This window comes from Hyperolius riggenbachi, chromosome 8, assembly GCF_040937935.1.
Source record: "Hyperolius riggenbachi isolate aHypRig1 chromosome 8, aHypRig1.pri, whole genome shotgun sequence".
Lineage (NCBI taxonomy): Eukaryota > Metazoa > Chordata > Amphibia > Anura > Hyperoliidae > Hyperolius > Hyperolius riggenbachi.
The window spans coordinates 70,706,189-70,729,040 of record NC_090653.1 but is presented as its reverse complement, the minus strand read 5'-3'; the positions used below and the strand labels follow the sequence as shown (position 1 = coordinate 70,729,040).

The 22,852-nt window shown below is 46.1% G+C and overlaps 1 protein-coding gene across 12 annotated transcripts in view; it reads left to right on the top strand.

Moving 5' to 3' along the window:
* The window catches only part of LOC137528903 (calpain-1 catalytic subunit-like), a 266,591-nt gene that overhangs the window by 186,631 nt on the left and 57,108 nt on the right, over nt 1-22,852 (top strand). For 10 of the 12 annotated variants that reach the window (XM_068250661.1, XM_068250660.1, XM_068250659.1 and 7 more), the window contains 3 exons: nt 8,719-8,788; nt 20,295-20,413; nt 22,589-22,722. In XM_068250661.1, coding sequence (XP_068106762.1) covers nt 8,755-8,788; nt 20,295-20,413; nt 22,589-22,722 — 287 coding nt within the window. In that variant the 5' untranslated portion in view covers nt 8,719-8,754. Of the gene's footprint in view, nt 1-8,718; nt 8,789-13,573; nt 13,769-20,294; nt 20,414-22,588; nt 22,723-22,852 lie in introns of those variants that run through there. The other 2 variants (XM_068250657.1, XM_068250665.1) reach the window with 2 other exon arrangements.

Genomic DNA, 22,852 nt, shown 5'->3' with positions numbered 1-22,852 from the left:
GTGTTAAACAATCCTTAGCATAACAATCCTATCTTTGATGATAACAACTAAATCAATGTTATCCAAGGAAAAGATCACAAAGTTGTAAACACAGGCCAGCTAGATTAAAGGTGGCTGATAGAGATCATGGGCAGATTGACCAAGAAACAAATCTCTCTGTAACTGAATCTGATTAAGGGGCCCATACACCTAACGATTTTCCCGGCAATATACAGCAGATTCGATCACTGTGATCGAATCTGCTATGAAATCTTTGCGCAAACTCAAACGATTGATTTCTGTCCGAAATCAATCGTTACCGTTGAGCCGTCCGTGCGGAAGATTTTGCTTGATCGCCGGCGCGTCGGGAGTGCGTCGATAGCGGCGTTCGAATGTCCGATGACCCACGCAGTACAGCGGCAATATATTACCTGTTCCGGCCGGCGCGAGTCCTCCTGGTCACCGCTGTCTCTTTTCCGCTGGGCTCCAGGGCTGGGTGGGCTCCAGGGCTGCAGCTTCACTGAACTTCCTGTCCCGGCAGGAAGTTTAAACAGTAGAGCACCCTCTACTGTTTAAACTTCCCCGGACAGAAAGAAGTGAAGGCAGCTGGTCCGGAACCCAGCGGAGAAGAGACCAGGGGACGCACTGGCGGAGCAGGTAATGTATGCAGGGGGGGTTGTCAGCGGCAGCACCACCACAGATTGTGATCGGTTTCATGCTGAAATCGATTCTGTTTGCAGCAAAGGCATCCATACGATCCCTCTCTGATCAGATTCGATCAGAGAGGGATCTATCTGTTGGTCGAATCTGATGGCAAATCGACCAGTGTATGGCCACCTTTAGAGAGAGATCTGTCTGCTGCCCATAAGCCCCATCTACACCATACAATTTTTTATTCGATTCATTGATTCGATTCAATCCGACATGTCCGATCGGAATTCGATTCAATCTGCCATTGTTTTGCAATGGCAAATTGAATCGAATCGAATCCCGATTGGACATATCGGATTGAATCAAATCGGACAAAAAATTGTATGGTGTAGATGGGGCTTTACACTGCAGGCAGATTCCTGATCAATTTCAGCATGAAATCTCTCGGGAATCGGCCAAGCCTGCTGCATCCTCCGCCTCGCTGCTGTGTGCCTGTTTGTAATGTATATGTGCTGTAATGTGCATCCATACATTACCGGTCCTGTGTCACAGTGGCCATCCGTCTTCCACCTCTCTTATTATCTGTAACACGCTGCCGGCGTGACGCGTGTGTGACGTCATGTGCTGGCGTGCTATGCTATGCACCGGCAGCATGTATGCGGCTAATAGCAGGCGGACGGGCACCGCGACACAGGACCCCCAGTAATGTATAGATGCACATTACAGCACATATACATTACTTACATGCACACACAGCGCTGGGGGTTTCATCGCTCGTCCCGATATCGCTCGCCGTTAGTGCCGCACACCCGATCGAACAAGTCGTGCCCTAAATTGGTTGCATTGTCGATCGGGCATACACTTGGCAGCACCGGTTTTCAACTGATTCCGAATATAATAATCGAATCGGATGGTCGATCGGTCGCCAAGTCGCCTGATGTGTGGCCACCTTAACTCTGTACGGAGTAGAAGCACAGACCCATCAGTTAGTCTCTGTTCCCACTAGAGCGGACTCAGCGGAGAACTGAGGTTTTTTCAGAATCAGAATCTTTATTATCACCAAGCACGACAGGGTCGTGCCCGGAATTGGGCTTGGCAAGTACAGGGTACTGATACAGGATATAGATACAGATACAGGACAAATCAAGCAGTCAGAAAGGAACACAACATTATACCAGATGCAGAGAGAGACAATGTAGCATAAGTTACAACACAAAAACACCCCAAACCAACCAAAAACAGTCAGCTTGAGCTAGAGCGCCGTCTATCTATGTGTAGAGTGCCTCAGTGCCGGCATGGTGTTGTGGTGTGGGGATGGGCAGTTACGTGGAGAGAGTTCAGAAGGTTGACAGCTGAGGGAAAGAAACTGTTTTTATGCCTTGAGGTCTTGGTGAAGATGGACCGGAACCAGAGTCTCCGGCTCCATCGTCACCAAGAGTCCGTTCTCCACTCATTGCTAAGCATACAGTGGCTCCCATGTTATGTATAGGAGCTATTTACACTTGTCACGCAGCAACAGATCTGTGGGATCCTTTGCAGTAAGCAGACAGCACTTCTGTGCTGTCCGTGATAATCCCGGGCAGGCGGATGAGTTCCTACATACAACCTATAGGGGAGCGCATCTGCCCCATGCCACAGCCGCATCACTGGGGACTAAGGGAGCTGACAGTACACTGTCCGCTCCCGCTGGCCGCACTTGATGCGGAATTAAGTGGGAACAAGGCCTAAGTGTGCCGTAGTCCTCCTCCAGTGCTGGGAGCCCCGGAAAGTGGCTTGTGGACAGCTTGTGCATACGCAAGAGCATGGACCTTCTCGGGCACCAGCGGAAAAAGCCAAACCTGATCAGGTCCATGCTACTGCGCATACACGAGCCATATGCACCTACGCAGTAGCATGGACCTGATTAGGCTTGGCTTTTTCCCTTTGAGCCCAAGCGGATCCATGCTAGTGCGCATACATGAGCCATATGCACCTGCGCAATAGCAGAACACGATCAGGCTTGGCTTTTTCCTTCTTCCCTCGGAGCCCGAGCCGGTCCATGCTACTGCACATAAACTAACCATCATACTGATCCCAGAGCCCTAAGGAGGACATTCAGTGAACCAATGAGAATCCTGCCTGGAGAGAGACGCTTCTCATTGGTCTATTGCAGGCATGGGAAAACTTGGCCCTCCAGCTCTTACGGAACTACAAGTCCCACGATGCATTTGCCTTTATGAGTCATGACTGTGGCTGCCAGACTCCTGCAATGCATTGTGGGACTTGTAGTTCCTTAACAGCTGGAGGGCCGAGTTTGCCCATGCCTGGTCTATTGCGAATCAATGGGAGCCTGAGTCTTCTGCTGTGGTTCTGGGATCGGTATACCCAGCGGTTCTTAGGTGCAGAGACCCGAATGGACATCTGCAGCAGCGGCGGATGAACGGAATGGACAGCTGCAGCAGCGGCGGATGAACGGAATGGACAGCTGCAGCAGCGTCGGATGACCGGAATGGACAGCTGCAGCAGCGGCGGATGAACGGAATGGACAGCTGCAGCAGCTGCGGATGATGGGAATGGACAGCTGCAGCAGCGGCGGATGACCAGAATAGACATCTGCAGCAGCGTCGGATGAACAGAATGGACATCTGTAGCAGCGGCGGATGATGGGAATGGACAGCTGCAGCAGCGGCGGCGGATGACCGGAATGGACAGCTGCAGCAGCTGCGGATGATGGGAATGGACAGCTGCAGCAGCAGCTGCGGATGATGGGAATGGACAGCTGCAGCAGCGGCGGATGATGGGAATGGACAGCTGCAGCAGCAGCTGCGGATGATGGGAATGGACAGCTGCAGCAGCGGCGGATGACTGGAATGGACATCTGCAGCAGCGGTGGAAGACCTGAATAGACAGCTGCAACAGCGGCGGATGACCTGAATAGACAGCTGCAACAGCGGCGGATGACCTGAATAGACAGCTGCAGCAGCGGTGGATGACCGCAGTAGACAGCTGCAGCAGTGGCAGATGACCTGAATAGACAGCTGCAGCAGCGGCGGATGACCTGAACAGACAGCTGCAACAGCGGCGGATGAACGGAATAGACAGCTGCAGCAGCGGTGGATAACCGGAATAAACGTCGGAAGGTATTTTGCAAAATGTATGCAGCCTAGTGATAAAGGAGGCCGTCTGTTCATATAGGCTAGCATTAATTCAGACACTAAAAATTGTGTACAGCACAATCTTGCATTCCATTCGTCCGAATGGATCCATTACGGACAGGCTGATGTGAATGGAACTTATTGCTTTGCATATCTGTTGGGATTTGTTCCGATCAACAGAACATTTTCATTTAAAGTCTGAACCGATCCTAAGACATCTTCTACACTATATGCTGAAAAATGGATGAGTTTTAACTCTCCAGTTAAAACACGTATAGTGAGAACTGAGCCATAGGAAAACATGGACTTTACTTGAAACATGGACTTTACTTGAAAATCGTTTGTCCTTTCAGTTATAACTGAGAGCAACTGATAATGTGTAAAAGGACTTTATTCACACTGTAAATTGAAGTTATCGATGCGGTGCGTTGCGCCTGTCGCACCGCATCGCACCTCCAAAAACAGGCCGTCAGGGAACACCGCATTAGTACACAGTGTTCCCTGTCTGGCAATCGGCCAAGCAGGAAGTGATGTGCGCTTGCTGTCACTTCCTGCTTTGGATATGCGCAAGTGCACGGAAGCGTATTGTAAAAACACACTTCTGCGCATGCACGTCGTGACACCACCCTTTTAAAAGACATGCGTCATCATAGTCTAACTTGACTTCCGGGCCGACGCAGATTACCACAAGAGCCGCATGGTAACGTAGTTCTGTGCTAGCGATAAATTGGGCACTTCTGGCGCAGCGTACTGCAACGTGGGAACTATAAACTTCCTCATAGGGTTTCATCACTGGCAGCACCGCGCCAGTGTGAAAGGGCCCTAAGGCGCTGTTCACAGTGGTCAGTTGCATTGCAGAGTAATTCTGTATGTCAACTCACTGCCCACACAATTCTACAGTACTGCATTGTAACTGATCGTGTGATTCTAACTCGCTGCATGCAGGCTTTGTATTGAAGTCTATAACCAGTGTCCATTGCAGTTTGCAGTCATTATAATGCAACTGACAACTGTGAACCTAGCCTGAGGGTTGTATTCACACCCGTACCTCCTTCTGAGTGGCATAGTGGGTCAGTGAGGCTGCCCATTACACTGAGGCAGGAGGCAGTCGGACAAAGTTACTTTTCTGATGAAAACCAACATTTCTGCATTACCGCAGCCAAGGTTTGTAAGCCTTCAGTGTGATCATTTAGTAATGTAGAGAGCACCCTGGTTGTTCACACTACGGACACAATAACATCACAAAGCATTGTAACAGGTCTACTGTACATGTATTGTGGACAAGGTTCTAATGCTGTTAAACAAGTCTACAAATGTGTTAAATATCGCTGGACCAGTTTATCTGGACTTGCTCCGCCCACGCAAACTCTTTGTAACCATCACAATGAAGAGTATTAGTGGTCATGCATGCCGCATTCATTATTTATAACTGTCAGTTTTCAGAGATGCTGACAGTTGCTGCCGGTTTTCAGATGATGTACAAAGCAGAATTACCCCCCAGTTATGGTAAAAAAAATAGCATAGCTGATATAAAATGATATATTTTTTATTCATCAATGCATTCCCCACTTAAAGCACACCTGTAGAGTGCCAAAAATGTAAAAAATAGAATACGGGCAGTTCCCATACTTACAAACACGTTCCATTACGGGAGATTGTTTGTAAGTTGAGTCATGCGATCTACAGAGTGAAATATGAATAAATGATTTACTTTTGGACATCTCTGGACTAGAATAGAGTATAAACTGATTGTATGAACAGCGACACCAACACAAGAATAATATTATGCTAAAAATCCATCAAAAAGGGAGGTAGTGATGGACTTGCCTCTACAGTCAGTAGACATGAATCTGTTGATTTTGGTCAACAATTCTCTTTATTTGAATACTCCACAATGCAACGCATTTCGCAGGTGTAATCCTGCTTTATCAGGCAAATATCCGTGGATATATGGATCCAAGATGAACTTTTACTCATTGCATAATTGTCTTCCTTTCCTATTGTTTATAGGGCATTCCTCAAGCCAAATACTTTTTTGTTTTAATACTCTAATTGCCTATAAACTAAACAAGCCTTGCCCACAGGTTTTCAGAGAGCCAAGGCATTTTCAGACAGTAGCAAGGGCTCATGGGAGCTCAGTCTGGGCAGGAGGAGGGGGAGGTATTACTAGCCAGAGATTTTAGAGGCAGAGGGGAGGAGGAGGGGGATTAGGTTGTTTTCACAGACTAAGTGCTCAAGATGCACATAAGCCTGCCTCTGTGTAATGTTTACAAACAACATGACTGCTGTCATTCTATCACAGGAAGAAATAATCATATTCTATTGAATCTGTTTGCAGCTAGATTTGCTGTGTAAACTATCTAAACTTTAGATAAGAGATATAGACAAGTTACTTGTTTTAGTTAGTTTTTCATCTCAGATCCGCTTTAAATCAAGCCAAGCGCCTCTGTTGACCACAATCAGATTCGTGTCTATTGATTGAGGAGGTAAGTCAACCACTACCTCCATTTTACAATGGTTTTTAGCATAATTTTATTATTGTGTTGGTGCCTCTGTTCATACAATCAGATCCCAGTGGAAATAAGCCCTTAAGGTAGCCATACACTGGTCGATTTGCCATCAGATTCGACCAACAGATAGATCCCTCTCTGATCGAATCTGATCAGAGAGGGATCGTATGGCTACCTTTACTGCAAACAGATTGTGAACCGATTTCAGCCTGAAACCGTTCACAATCTGTGGTGGTGGTGCCACCGCTCCCCCCGTCCGCATGCCCGCATACATTACCTGCTCCGCCGGCGCGACTCCAGTCCCCAGGTCTCCGCTGTCTTCTCCGCTCTGGTCTCCAGGTCCAGCATGCTTTACTTCTTCCTGCCCGGCAGGAAGTTGAAACAGTAGAGCGCCCTCTACTGTTTAAACTTCCTGCCGGGCAGGAGGAACTGAAGCATGCAGGAGACCAGCACGGACACGGAGCAGCGGTGACCGGGGGTAGTCGCGCCGGCGGAGCAGGTAATGTATTGCCGCTCTATTGCGTCGGTCGTCTGGCACTCGAACGCCGCTAGCGACACGCTCCCTACCCGACGGTAATTTTCCGCACGGAGCGATCAACGGGATCGGACGAAATGGATCGAAATTCGGCGTGTAGCGCGAACGATTGGCAGCAGATTCGATCCCAGTGATCGAATCTGCTGTCGAAACGGCGGCAAATCGGGCCAGTGTATGGCCAGCTTTATTGTCCATGTAGATGGAAAGAGGGAGCAGCAGGGATACAGATAGTGCTGCTTATCATGAGGTGGAACATTAGCTATCAAGTTGAGCTTCCTGATCTGGTTGATGAAGGTTTCCCCACAAGGGTGGTCAGCAGGGAGCCAAATGCTGCCCAGATGTGAGCTGGTTGTCCAGATGTGACAGGACTGTTATCTTATGCTTTGGTGTTCCTGCTTTCATCTCATCTCTCTGATCCTAAAACAGAAGGCATCAGGGACGGAATGATATTAAGGGGGTGCGTAAGCGAAGTGTTTTCCAACCTTGCATTTCTTTGTTACAGATTTACTCGCAGAATCAACAGTATCATAATTACCCAACAACTAAAAATGTTCTAGTTACAAGGGATGGTCCATGAGATATTTTGAGTTTATACAAATGTAATGCTTTTTTCCCCCCCTAAGTCATGCCAGTCTCCGCTGTCTTCTTCTCCGTGCTGGTCTCCAGTTCGGCTGGCTTGCTTCACTGAACTTCCTGTCCAGGGGAAGTTTAAACAGTAGAGGGCGCTCTACTGTTTAAACTTCCTGATGGGACAGGAAGTTTAAGGAGGCTGCAGCCCTGGAGCCTGGAACGGAGAAGAAGACAGCGGAGACTGGGGGAGTCGCGCCGGCCGGAACAGGTAATGCATCTCCGCTGCATCGCGTCGGTCGTCGGGCATTCGAACGCACTCTCGACCTGCCGCCGATCGAGAAAAATCTTCCGCATGGACGGATCGATGGGAACGATTGATTTCGGACGGAAATCGATCGTTCTGCCAGCGTCTGCGCAACGATTTCACAGCAGATTGGATCACAGTGATCGAATCTGCTGTATATCGGCGGGAAAATCGTAAGGTGTATGTTCCCCTTAAGCGCTAGTGATTTGAAAAAGCTCTTGCTAATGCAATGCTATGGGGGATTTTTATAAAATCACATCACTCAAGTGGGATCACACCCATAGCATTGCATTAGCATGAGCTTTTCAAATTGCAAAGTGCTCAGAAAATCGCTCCTAGTGGGTTTCTGGCCTGAGACAGATTTGAAGGACCATTTTTACTGACCTCCAGCTGGGGCGGGCTTTAGGCTATGTACACATGCTAGATTTTCATCATCAGAGATGATTGTTCATGATTGCTTGTGTAAAAATCACATTGAAATAACATTGAACAGCTGCAATACAGGCTGATTCACAGTAACCTGGTCTATAGACAAAGGAAGGCAGTTGGCAAGCAGACAGATTTGAAGGGCCATTTATGTGTTTTACTGACCTCCAGCTTGGGCGGACTTTATTAGGACTTGATTAGGCTATATACACATTCTAGAATTTCATCATCAGAGAATGATCAGTTCATGTTTGCTTTGGTAAACAATAACATTGAACAGCTGCAATACAGACTGATTCACACTACAAGTGTAAGCGCTAGAGATTTTAAAAGCTCTTGCTAATGCAATGCAATGGGGGATTTTTACAAAATTACATTGCTCAAATGTGAACACTCACATAGGATAAGCAAGAGGTTTTAAAATCACAAGCGCCCAGAAAAACTCTTGTAGTATGAATTAGCCCTACTTTCCTGCTTGCTCCCTGCCTTCCTTTGTTACTGAAGAAGTGTGTCTGTGCAGAGATCATTCCAAAAACTGTCATCTGAATCCGCATGTATTCAGGCCCATGGTGTTTCTATGTGTGATCTGGTTTTATCTGTGTTTCTCAGGACATCTGCCCTTCTCCTCTGTTCATCTGCGATAGCATGAAGTGGACAGACGTTTGCCAGGGAAAGCTCGGTAAGTGAGTTCATACACTTGTGACTGTGTGTGTGGTGTGTGTGTACGAGGAAATAGCCGACCACCATCCAGTCCATCGAAAAGTGTGTGTGAGTCTACTAGGTAAGTGAGCTTGTGTCTGTGTATATGTTTAGTTCCCAACTATCCAGGGGCGTTTTTAGTCTTTTTGTCACTCCTGGCAAGAAGTCCTGTGTGTCCCCCCCCCCCCCAGAAAAAAAAAAAAACACCCACGCCCTAGAGAATTTACACCATGTGCTGTATAGGGTGGATGCATAATACAGGGAGTCCCTGAGCAGGGCAGAGGCGAGAGTGGCTCCAGCCTCAGGGCGCAGTGTAGGAGGGGCACACAACTCACTCAGCTATCATTCCCCTATTCCTATTGTGTTTGAAGCAGAGAGAAGTAATAAAAAGGCCTTATTCACACCTAAAATCAAAAGCGCAAACACAAGCGTTTTGCGTTTTTGTGCGCTCCCCCCTTCCCGTCGCTCCACTGCATGCTGTGTTTCTGGTAAAAGTGCTTTTCTAATCGCTTTTCCAAAGTATTTTTTTTCATTCACTCCCTGACACGAGTCAGGAAGTGAACTCTTTAACCCAGAAAAGAATAAATACAATGTATTTATTCTTAAAAATGCGAATGCGATTTTGTGAGCATTTTGCGTTTTTCCTATAGCTTCGATTGAGGCAAAATCGCCTCAAAAATGGTACAGGCACCGCTTTGCTGAGCGGATTGGAAATGAACCACACAGCTGTGAACTCTCTTAGAGAATCATTGCACAAGCGGTTTTAGGTCGATTTTGAAAATCGCCTGCGCTTAAAAAAAGGGATACACGGCAGTGACTACAAGCCAGATAACTAGAGATTAAGGTGGGGGGGGGAGGGTTGGGGCCCTGGGGTGCCTCTTAGGCTAATAGCAAACAGAGTGTGACGGCTGGGGTGGGAGGGATGGGGCACATTGGTGTCTCAGCCTTGGGTGCTGGAGGACCTTGTCCGGTCTCTGTCCCTGAGATACAAACAACCCGCCGATCCTGTCGCATTTCGTTGCACACACCCCATTCCTGCACTACCCCAGCTTAGTGTGTAAATGCAGAGTATAGTGCAGCAGAAGCAGTGCTCTTACCTTTATGCTGGAGTCCAGTGCTGTGCTTCTGCCTGTCCGATCGCCCTAGTGCCTGGCATCTTCTAGTGCATGTAGCATGATTACATGCTACATGAGGAGAGTGAGGTGCCAGCACTAGAGGGAGCAGAAAACAGACAGGATGGTCGCACAGGCACAGCACTGATCTACAGAGGGGAAGTTAAGAGCACAGCTTGTACTGTGCTATACTCTGCCTTTACTTGCTGGACTGGGAGAGCAGAGGAGGGGAATGAGAACATATAGTAGGACAAAGGGACAGAGGGAGGCACAAAGAGGGACAGAAGGAGGCACAGTGGGACGCACAGAGAGACGGATCATCACAAGGCAACTTGGGCATGGGCCTTGGGCCCAGATAGAGTGTAGGGGCCCGGTTTATGCCAGCCCCCAACAAATCTTTCCAAAAATGCTAGGTAGCCATCAAGGGTGTGCACAAAGTTGTTGCTTGCCTAGAGCACCATTTCACCTTAATCCATCTCTGGACGCATAGGGGGACTGATGGTGCCACAAGGAGACAGAAGGAGGGACACACAGGGGGCAGAGGTGGCACTGGGGACTGAAGGAGGCACAAAGGGGGACAGAAGGAGGCAGAAACATCCCTGGGAGAGTGGCTTCATTCAGAGGCGTGGTGCCCCAGCACCAATGGCACTCCAGGCACTGGCCTGGAATGCCTATGCCTAAAAACGTCCCTGCAACTATCCCTCTTTCAGAGGGACAGTCCCTCTTTGGGAACCAAATCCTCTGTCCCTCTTACTTCCATATGGCCAGCCTGACGGACATGACCGACTGCACGACCAAGCGAATGCACGACTTGTATTTTTCGCGCACCAACCAACTGAACGACCAACTCATTTGCATACTGCGCACGCAAGCGGAACGATGGACTGCATGATATGGCCACATTCAAAACAAGTACAAGTCATTCAAACCACTTCTACACACAGAGCCAAATGTTCGATGTCAGCCTGACAGTTGTGTGAGTTGAACCGTCTGTTGGATTGGGCAAACCGTCTGTTATCAGTCGCTTTGTCAGACATTCACGCGCCTAGCTATCATCCAACAGACCAGGTTTGGACAATAGATGGGCAGAAAAGTTATATGTGTGTACGAGCCTTTAGGGGTGGAGAACGTATATATCCAGTCTAAAGGGGCGTACGCATATTCACGGATGTCGCCCGGCAAACCTGATCTTTAGTGAGAAGAAAGCCCAACTGACCCTGGAGCGCATTGTTTCCCTCCTCAACCCGCCCACTGGAAGCTGCTCCATCGTACCCAGCGCATCTTCCTTTCTCCCCTACCATAGCAACAGCTTGTAGGCTAGCAACGCACCTGTCCAGACCCCGAACTCTCGCCTGAGAGATCAAATCCCGACACTTGTGGGAAACAGTACTCTTGGGTGTGTACATAGCTTTAGCCTGTCGCAGCGGAGGTAGCATTAACTGCATAACAATCTGCACCAGGGATATATACAAACCCACCTCTGGGCAAGCTTTATGTTATCCATGAAGCCCTACATGCACTTGAGAATAATATACTCAGCCAAATATAAGTTGTCAGATAGGTATTAGCTGACCTCTGCCTACAGTGTGCCCAAAACTGGACCTGAACTCTTGCACAGGACACAAGGAAAAAACAGATTTATCCACCCAGTATGTATTTAGAGAGTTTAGCCTATCTAATCCCCCCTCATCTGTGACTAATCACAACTGTAATTTGACCTCTCAGCTGTGTCAGCAGAGAAATTTGACAGTCCTCGGCAGAGCAGCTAATTTCAACAAGATGTTAACCCTATGTGTGCTTCCACAAAAGCAGGAAGTAGACACACTGCAGATTTATTGCAGGATTTTGATCAGCTGCAACAAATAAATGTTTATTCTGTAAGGCTACTTACACACCAGGACGTTGCGTTTAGGGGATGTTATAGGGCACATAATGTGCCCCTAACGCAACGCCTGGTGCTCTCTGATGTGGACGTCAGAGTGAGCCGCGTTGTGCAGCTCACTCTGGCGTCCGTGATGCGTACTCTTGGACGCATGCGGCATCACGTGGTCCCGCCCGGCTAATCGCCGCACAGAGCGGCCGCTCCAGGAAGTAAACACTGCATGTCACACCGTACAGTGAATATTAATTAGCCATGTGCCTGGCCGCTCTCCACTCCTCCCCAACACTACTGAGCATGTGCAAGCAGTCTAACGCGGCTTAGCCGTGCATAACGCACAGCATACAGCACTCTCAACGGATGTGCTGCGTTACAATGTAACGCAACGTGGGTACTGTGAACAGCCTATTGATTTTTCATTACTGTGCGGTGGGGCTGCGTTACAGCCTGCACTAACGTGCGCCTGTAACGTCTTACTGTGAAAGCAGCCTCAAGGTTATCATGCTGTTGCTTATCATGTAGAACAAAGAGGAACTTCTGAGTTAAAGAGAACCTGAACTGAAAATAAAAAGTCAAAATAACCATACACAGGTCATACCTACCTCCTGTGTAGTCTACTCCTCAATCTCTTTCTCCTCTCCTGTGTCCCATTTGTCCACTGTGATCAATGGAATTCCCCTTCTCCATTTTAAAAAACGGCTATTACCCCCTAACCGCTTCCTGGTCGGCACACTGTTAAACTGTAATATCGCCCACTTGAGCCATATAACTGACAGCAACTGGTATATTTCAGTTCTGACAAAATATTGTAAGGACTGGAGGGGATCACTGTAAAAAGAAAATGGTGAGCTTCTGAGAGCAACTGACGGTGAGGTTGGTATGTAATATTCATTTGCAGCTGCGTCATGTGATTATTTTAAATAATTTTACTCGCTTCAGGTTCCCTTTAAAGGTTCACTTTAAACTATCCCTGGTGCAGACTATAACAGGGGTTTAATTGGATTGACCCTTCACGTAGTTTAATCCTATACAATAAAATGCAAGTGTCCCTGCATCATCAACTGAATGGTTGTGTCCCTAGCTTTTTTTTTCTGAGCATGTGCACAGCCAGGGCAGTTAGGACACAGGGCCGGTGTTGTGTCTGATTACGCTGCCTGTTAATTTGCGCTGCCCCGCATGCGCAGTAGGAGACTGTGCGGCCACAGTACCTATTTAATTATGCTACTGGTGGTAAAATACTAAATATCTCCGCTTCCTCACATCCTACTCTCCTCAAATTTTCAGGGTAGGGAGGAGACCCCCCGAACTACCTCTATGCCAAATTGCAGCCCCCGAGCCCCACTGGTTCCCGAGATTCTCTGCAATTTGGCATAGAGGTAGTTCAAGGGGTCCCCTCCCTACCCTGAAAATTTGAGGAGTGTAGGATGTAAGGAAGCAGAGATATTTAGTATTTTACCACCAGCAGCATAATTAACTTCACACTGAGCATACGTGCTACTCAGTGTGGAAGGGAGCTTCCGGGCAGCTCAATCAGACATTACACCGGCTCTGACAGTTTGCTGTGTGTGGTTCATAGAGGTTCTCTTTGCATTGTGGGGAAATAACAGCTTTTTCCAACTGCCAAGCAAGTAGCTCCCTGTGTGCATATACTTCAGACAGTGGTGGGGAACGAGCAAGCGGGATGCGTATGTGCGCGCATTGCGGGGGGTACGTAGCGGCTTTGACCTAGCGCCCGTTTTTTAACAGGCGGGCCTTTTTACTCGTAATCTATATTATTCATCACCACCCACACAGAAAACTATCACATCTGATGTAGTCATATATGATTCTTCCTCTATAGTCAGACTTTGTGTCTGCAGTTCTGGGGCTGGAAATATTGACCCATACAATAGAAAGGTTAGAGAACAGATAACAAGGACACCTGTATTTACACAAGAGGTATTCCTTATGGAAGGGAATGGTTTCACTGGTAAGATAACAAAATGACACATGCATACAAATAGCTGTAGCTTGTATAAACAGAGAAGCAATAAACACCATGAATACCCTGGGTGGAGCTACAGCCTGTGAGAGCACTGAAGATGGTTATCAGGATAAGACCAGCAGAGCTGTCCAGCCTCTGAAACAGTCTGTATACATGTTGGATTATTGTGGCTCTGTACCATTAACAAGCTGAAACATCATTGCATTCCAGCGGTTCTGGAGGTGTGGCTACTAGTGATGAGCGTAATGACCTAATTACGTTTTGCGAAATTATGTTTATGGCCGTAATCGAAATTTCGCGAAATTTCATGTTTATGGGGAATTTCGTAATTACAAACATTTTCATAATTATAATCGTTTACGTAACACAAAGAAATCAGTATTTCATGTTTAACACGGAAATCCGTCCGTTCTCGAAATTGTGTTCCAGTCCAGAGCCTCCTGATACATTTAAAGCGACAGCACTTGCAGGTACCTTTGCATTATCAGATATTGCAAGGCCCAAAACCAAGTGTCTCAGCATGCATGACCACTAAGTGCACCTTGACAAAGAGCACCTGTCTTAGAAGTGGCTGCAGGCAGAGCCTCCTGATGCATTTAAAGCGACAGCATGTGCAGGGGCCTTTGCATTATCAGTAATTGCAATCAATGAGTGACTTTCCTGAGTTTAGTCATTACCTAAATGTGCATAATTACTATTAGAAATAATTTTGTTTCTATAGAAAACATGAAATTACAAAATTTCGCGTTAAACATAAATTTGCGCGGAAACGCAAAATTACGAAACCAAAATTTTGCTTGCGCAATTCCGAATTACGGTTTGTATGGCAATTACGGAATTACAAATTTGTGTCGTATCGGCAAAATTCGCATCTGTAATTAAGGAAACACAAAATTATGACGATTTCGGCTCAACACTAGTGGCTAGCTCACAGGGACAACAAAGGATGATCTGCATATTCAGAAGTGATGCATTGTGGGAGACATCATATTCTCACTCCAACCTGAATAATCACAAATTCCTTCTATTTTAAGAAGTCAAATTCTTGTGCAGCAAGTAAGCCACAGCCAGAGGATATCAGCCTTGGACTTTTGCAGACAGATGTACAAATACAGTATTTACAAAGTGTTCAGTTAGGTTATGGTGACCAAAAAACAATAGGAAAGTGTAAAGGTGCGTACACACATGCGACTATAGTCGTTTGAAATGATCGTTCCCCGATCGTTTCAAACGACGATCGTTTAAAAAATAGCAGCCAACGACTATTAAGTCTAACGACGGACGAGCTAGATCGTTAAAAACGAACGATCTAGCTTGGCGGATTTTTTCCAACGACGATCGTTTGCAAAAGTAGTACATCATTGGAAACGATCGTTCGTACTAGGCTTGACATGCGCATTTCACTATTTCTCTGTGAAACTTCTCATTTTTATGTGCAGGCGCAATAGTTGCTTTTACGTGATGTAACGTTCGTTCTAACGATCAGATCGTGACACACCTTTTAAAACTAACTTAGGTCGTTCTTTCATCAATTAAAAGTTCGTTCGTCGTTGACAACGAACGATCCTTGTCGCATGTGTGTACGTAGCATAAGCCTTGTGGCACGCTACAAGCCGCTTTGTGGGAAATCGCAATCGAATTCCTGAATTGCGATTCCCAGAGCGATCATGATTTTGGCCCTGCAGCCACTGATATGTTATCTACCAAAATGCTGCATACAGTGATTTTCGATCGGTCCTCGATTGCAGCACTGCGTGGAGCCACTACCATTGGGTTCCACTGCAGCGCTTTGCTGATCACCAGCCAGATCTTGAACAAACATTGGGCGGCTGCTGTACACATGCTGGATTGATTCATGATACTCGACCAAGGCAGTCATAATTGTCCACCACGGTTGTCCACCACAGTTCAATCTAGCATGTGTATGTAGCGTATGGAGCTTTAATCTGTATGGAGCTGGAGTACACTGGGTAAGACAATACCTATGGTGGAGACTTAAGCCTAGTACACACGATGCAATTTTCCATCAGATCGATGGATCTAACTGATGGGAAGTTGCATCGTGTGTAAACGTCCAACCAATCAATAATGCGATTGAGTTCCCATTCAGGAATTATTGGTTCTATCCGTCAATCTGACGCAAAATTGCATTGTGTGTACTAGGCTTTATACGACAGGAAGCAGAAGCCAGACAATGCATAACGATAACAGCTTGGTGCACCCTGTACAGTGTTGCTCTATGGGGAGTGGGGAGGAGCATGAATTTTCTGTTAGATTTACCTGCCAGATAGATAATCTCCAACATGTTGGAGATTATCTATCTAACCATCTATCTGCCTAGCAATTAAGCATTGTTGTACTCGGCAGGAAATAACCAGAAGACAATGCACCGGAGATAATGACCAGTCTCTACCAGTACTTTACAGAAAATAATCTAATTACAGAAAATCTTAAATTGGCCATACACTAGGCCGATTACCCGCCGATCAACAGCAGATTCGATCACTGGGATCGAATCTGCTGTCAAATCGTTCATGCAACACGCTAATTTTCGATCTATTTCGGCTTGAAATAGATCGGTCCCGTCGATCCCCCCGTGCGGGAAATTACCGTCGATCGCCGCGGGTAAGGAGCGCATCGCTAGCGGCGTACCACCGACGCAGGTATACATTACCTGAAGCTGGCTCCCGGCATCTTCTCCGCATCACCTCCCGGCTCCCGGCATCCGTGTATAACTTCCTGTTTCACTGCAGTGACAGCGGAAGTACAAATAGAGGGCGCTCTATTTGAACTTCCTCTGTCACTGGAGTGACAGAAAGTTATGCCGGAAGCCGGGATGCGGAAGGTGATGCAGAGAAGATGCCAGCCGGGTGCCGATGCGGAGAAGATGCCGGGAGCCAGCTTCAGGTAATGTATGCGGGGGCCCGGGGGGGGGGGGGGGGGGCGACAGCGGCAGCTCAGCAGAATGTGATCGGTTTCAGGCTGAAATCGATTCACAATCTGTTTGCAGTAAAGGCAGCCATACAATCCCTCTCTGATCAGATTCGATCAGAGAGGGATCTATCTGTTGGTCGAATCTGATGGCAAATCGACCAGTGTATGGCTACCTTAACAGAAAATGGTATGGTGTGTACTAGGCATTACAGAAAATGGTATGGTGTGTACTAGGCATTACAGAAAATGGTATGGTGTGTACTAGGCATAACTGCCTTTGAAGTTCCCACAGGGGGCAACTGACCTCGGTCAAGGCAATGCCTCCAGACAGATCACAGGAACTACTATACTTAGGTCATATTTCCAGTTTAGCTACGTTTGTAGGTTGACTAGGTCAGATTATTTCCTTGTGAGAAGAATGAGGGCTTGTTTCCACTGTTGCGACGCGATTTCGGCCGCATTCCGACGCTTGTAAAAACGCATGCGGATGCGTTTCCACATGCGTTTTTACCCGCGATTTCGCCTGCGATTTCGCATGGCAGGGTGCCATGCGAAATTAACCATGACACTGCCAGGGCTAAATAAAATTGAAAAAGGTGCGAAATCGCACGCGAAATCGCGGGTAAAAACGCATGTAACAAACGCATGCGTTTTTACTATTAAATACATTAGCGGCGATTCGCACGGATTCCCGACGCAGGCGAAATCGTTGGCTCTTTTGTGCGTTTTTTTCACGCTGAAAAAAACGCACCTCAACAACGCTACAGTGGAAACAGGCCCATCCACTTGTATTACATGTGCGGATCTGCATGCGTTGGACGCATGCAGATTCGCGATAGTGGAAACGAGCCCTGAAAGTTTGCTTTCTTACAACAGAAGGTATTTGTGATTATTCAGCTAGTCACACCTCCATGAGAAGTGAGTTATATGGGAAGGCTTGAAAGTTCAAATCTGAAGTGAAAATAAAAATAAAAAACAGATAGTTCCCTAAGGAGAGGGAAGTCTCTGGGTCCTAGGTCTCCTCACGGTCTCCGCGTTCCCCTGCAGGCTTCCCCATTAGCAGTCTCTGACCCACTGGTAAGAGATTGCTCTCTTCCGCTTCTGGTGGGCTTCAAGAGTCTTCACAAGCACTCAGGCCTCTAAAGACAAGCCGCTACGTACTGCACACGCGCGAGCATCCTCTCTTACGCACTTGCGCGCGCAATACAGAGCCGCCCGTCTCCAGGAGCCCAAGTGCTCCCGAAGACTTCCAAAGCCTCCCGCAGCAGGAGATTTGAACCGGGGATCCGGCGCTGGAACGCAGGGACCGTGAGGAGACCGGGAAGGCTCTATAGGACCCAGAGCCTTCGGCCTCCTTAGGTGAGTATTTGTTTTTTATTTTTACTACAGATTCTCTTTAAAGAACATCCGAGGTGACATGGGGCTTGATTCACTAAAGGTTAATATACACACCTACCAACTATCTGTCCAACTATCTGCCAAACTTGTCTGTTAAGCCCTATTCACTCGCTCAACAGCGGTCTTTTATGCAGCACAATTGTCAAACAGCTTTTGTTGTGAAACAAGTTAAAACAACTAAAAAAAGTATTTTGCTATTATTCAAACAGCTGATAAGAAGTCATGCCAACAGTTGGATTGACTTATTATCAGTCTCATCAGCTGTTCGAACAATAGCAAAATACTTTTTTTAATTGTTTCAACTTGTTTCACAACAAAAGTTGTATGAGGCTTAACAGACAAGTTTGGCAGATAGTTGGACAGATAGTAGCATGTCTTATTAGTTAACATGCCTTATCAGAGTAACATAGCGAGTGCTACGAACCCGCAGGGGTTCAGGGCAGAAGGAGTGGAGCTCTTGTCATTGCCAATTAGCAGGCATAAGTTCATAGCGCTCGCTATGATACTCTGATCAGGCGTGTTAACTTTGATAAGGAGTGATATCTCTAATAAGGCATGGTATTAGTGAATCAAGCCCATTATGAGATAAACATGTATGTACAGTGCCTAGCACACGAAAAACTATGCTGTGTTCCTTTTTTTTCCTTCTGTGCCCAAAAGAGTTAAAAATTAGGTATGCAAATGACAGTTTCTGTCTGGGTCGGGACAGGGTCGGACTATAGTGTAACCCTTAGTGATAAGGAATTGTAGCCATAAAACACTTTCCTGGCAGTAAATGACTTCTGAGAGCAGAAAGGAGATAGGAAGGAGCTAAAAAGGGTCAATAGTTCATAGATTTTAGCTCTGGCATACTTCGATGAGTGCGTCATTGAGAGGAGGTCAAACAGTAAAACCTTAAAAAGTAGATTACAATATAAAATAAAACTGTGGGATAGCTAAAACTGGGATAAAAAGTCATCTTTAGATTAACCACTTTACCCCCGCGCGTACGGATTTCTCCGCCCCTTTTTCCATCCTTTCACCCCCAGGGACGGAGAAATCCGTACTCTGCGCACTCCCGCCGCTGTCCGCGTTCCCGCTCGTAAACACGCCGCCCGCCGCTAGTAAACACGCCGCCGCCCGCTCGCCCAGAGATCAACGAACGGGAAAATCCATTCCCGTTCGCTGATCTAAGCCCCGCAATGACCTGCTGCCGCTCGGCTGAGCAGCGCGATCATTGTGAAAAAATAACAAAGTCCCAGCCTCTTTCTACTTCCTGCAAGAGTCCGGAAGGACGCTTGCAGGTAGCATGAAACAAATTAGTAATGTTGCCATCTTGTGGCCAAATAGTAAAACTACACCCTAACCATTTTCTACACACAAATAAACTTGTTTTACACAAAAAATTAACTCCTTACCTCCCACACTCCCCAATTTTTTTTTTTTTTTGTAATTAAAAAAAAAATAAAAAATTTACAATAAAAAAAAAACATAAATAGTTACCTTAGGGACTGAACTTTTTAAATATTTATGTCAAGAGGGTATAACACTGTTACTTTATAAACTATGGGCTTATAATTAGGGATGGACGCAAAACTGAAAAAAATGCACCTTTATTTCCAACTAAAATATTGGCGGCAAACATTGTGATAGGGACATAATTTAAACGGGTTTATAACCGGGATAAATAGGCATATACATTTAATGGGTTTTAATTACAGTAGCATGCATTATTTAAAAACTATAAAGGGCGAAAACTGAAAAATAATAATTTTTTTCCCACATTTTTTCCTATTTTCCCATTAAAACACATTTAGAATAAAATTATTCTTGGCATAATGTCCCACCTAAAGAAAGCCTAATTGGTGGCGAAAAAAACAAGATATAGTTCATTTCATTGCGATAAGTAATGATAAAATTATAGACGAATGAATGGAAGGAGCGCTGAAAGGTGAAAATTGCTCTGGTGGTCAGGGGGTAAAACCCCTCAGTTGGGAAGTGGTTAAGGAAGGATAGATGCAATTGTTTATCTCATTAGTTTATTTTCACCTCAGATGTCCTTTAAAGTGCCCCTTTTGCCTTTATTCATTATTGGGAAGCCTGTATGTGGTGGTAACTGGCATAACCTTCATAAAAGTTCAGATGCATTTCTGTGTGCCTCCCCTTCATAAATGACTCTGTAATTTTTTTCTGCTCCTAGGTAACTGTTGGTTTTTGGCTGCTGCGGCATCTTTGACCCTTTACCCCCGTCTCCTGGAGCGAGTGGTTCCTCTTCAGCAGAGTTTCCGCAATGAATATGCTGGAATCTTCCATTTTCAGGTGAAATAATTGGAGATTTTGTCTCATCGATGTCTTTCCTGCATTGTAGAGGAGTTTAATCAACCTAATGCTAAACTTGTCCTGACACCAACCTTCCCTTTTCCTCTAGCAGTAACCTAAAAGTTAAACTTTACTTTTGTTAAAAAAAAATTGCCCAAATTGTTTTTTTTTCCAAGTGTGGAGTCAGTTTGCTGCATAGACCATATATTTTCTTCCTGCATCAGTAATCAGCTGTAAGGCATGGAACCCAGAACAAAACGCAATCGCTAGCGTTTTTAATGAGCGGTTTGTAAGCAATTTCATGAGCGATTGCTGATGATTTTGGTAGCGTTTTTAAAAAGTGTCAGCCTTTTGCCAGCGGTTGTGTAGCGATTAGCGATTAGCTTTTTTAATTCTGATTCGTTTCAATTAATTTTAATTTTGTTACAGTGTGCAGTAATGTAAAAACGCTAGCAAAATCGCTCTGTGTAGGTTATGATGAGCGATTATGCCAGCGTTTATATACTTTACATTGCAGAAACGCTAACGCTAAACGCTAAAAATGCTGCATGTCCTGCGTTTGCGATTTTAGTCATCGCAATCGCTCCAGTGGAATTTGGCCCATCCATTAACATTAGCTGAGCATTTAGGTAAATCGCTAGCGGTTTGAATCGCTCCCTAAGCGCTCACAAAATCGCTCTAGTGGGTTTGAGCCCTGAGGAGCAGGAACCCTTGTTTCTTGCACTGAATGAGTGACTGGCTGTAGCTTTGTCTCTCTCTTCAGCATGCATATTACATGTGATGCGGAATCATGGTTATGTATGTGGCCTCCAATGAATCTAGAGAGTCATGAAAAGCGCGTCAGGCATTATTAATGTACAACTTATATACTTCACATAAAAATGTTTGTGATTTTAATCGGATTACAATAACATTTTTTAGAGCTTTCTAAGGTAGTAGGTTTGAACTCGCCGTTAAAGGGGACCTGAATTTAAAACAGCATAATAATAACTGTCGAGCATAAAATCAAAAATCAATTGTTTCAATCTGGTAAACAAGTAATAAGGATGCTAATCAGGCAATCCAAAAGTTAAAATCACTATTTTGCTTGTTGATAAATGATCATTCCCCAGTTTACCAGACTCTTATTTGGTACACAAAAAGGAAGTTGCAGGGCATGCTGGGTTGTCCTTTTTTGCTTCTCTACTTTCTCTTCAGACTTAAACAGAACCCGAGGTGGGGTTCTGACAATGTTATCTGCATACAGAGGCTGAGTCTGCCTATACAGCCCAGCCTCTGTTGCTATCCAGATCCCCCCTAAGGTCCCCCCCTGCACTCTGCTATCCCATAAATCACAGCCGCGCTGTGCGGGCTGTGTTCACCTCTGTAGTGTCAGTCTCGCTGATCCCCCCGCCTCCTGCATAGCTCTGGCCCCCCCCCACAGCCCTTCCCTCCAATCAGCGGGGAGGGAAGGGACATGGGTGGGGTCCGGAGCTATGCAGGAGGCGGGGGGAGCGGCGAGACTGACACTACAGAGGTAAACACAGCCCGCTGCGACACGCTGCGTGTTGACAGCGTGGCTGTGATTTATGGGGGATAGCAGAGCGCACGGGGGGCTTGGGGTGGATCTGGATAGCAACAGAGGCTGGCAGCATAGGTAGACCCAGCCTCTGTATGCGGATAGCATTGTCAGAACTCCACCTTGGGTTCCCTTTAACTAATGCAGCCTGATTGGCTGAAGCCTCTTTCCCTCCTGTTTTCCCCTCTCACACCACTGTTCCTCTCTGATTGGCCAATATTTCTCATGCTGAGACAGCGCACTTTGTATAATGAAGGGCGGGCAATGCATACACAATCAGGCAGAGGAGAGTAAGGGAGGAAATGACATCAGGATTGGCTTCAAAATAGTTACAGTTAAAAGGGGAAATGTTTTTACTGTAGAAAAATCGTAAAAATCAAAACGTGGACAGTGCAATACATATGTTATGTAAGAAGAGCAAGTATTTATCTACTTATATATGTGTTTTTTTCCTGAGATAGTATTGCTGACAGCTTCTCTTTAAAAAGCCAAGTTTTCATAAGAAGATTGCCCAAAAACGCTTTTTTTGGTATGATTTGTATTATTTCATTTTTTGGAGCGGAGGAGCTACTGTACACTATGATATTTGTTATTATTCTAAACCTTCTTTCTTTCAGTTCTGGCAGTATGGTGAGTGGGTCGATGTTGTGGTGGATGACCGTCTGCCCACCAAGTATGGCGAGTTAGAATTTGTACATTCCCAGCAGAAGAGTGAATTCTGGGCCGCCTTGCTGGAGAAGGCTTATGCCAAGTGAGTATTCTGATCAGCAACACAGCAGCTTTTCTTTGTTAGTACACCTTGAAATATCCAGATAACTGGGAGAGAAGTTCAGCCAAGCCTGCTCTGTGTACAATGTGTGGAGCGAAGGCAAACAGTATGG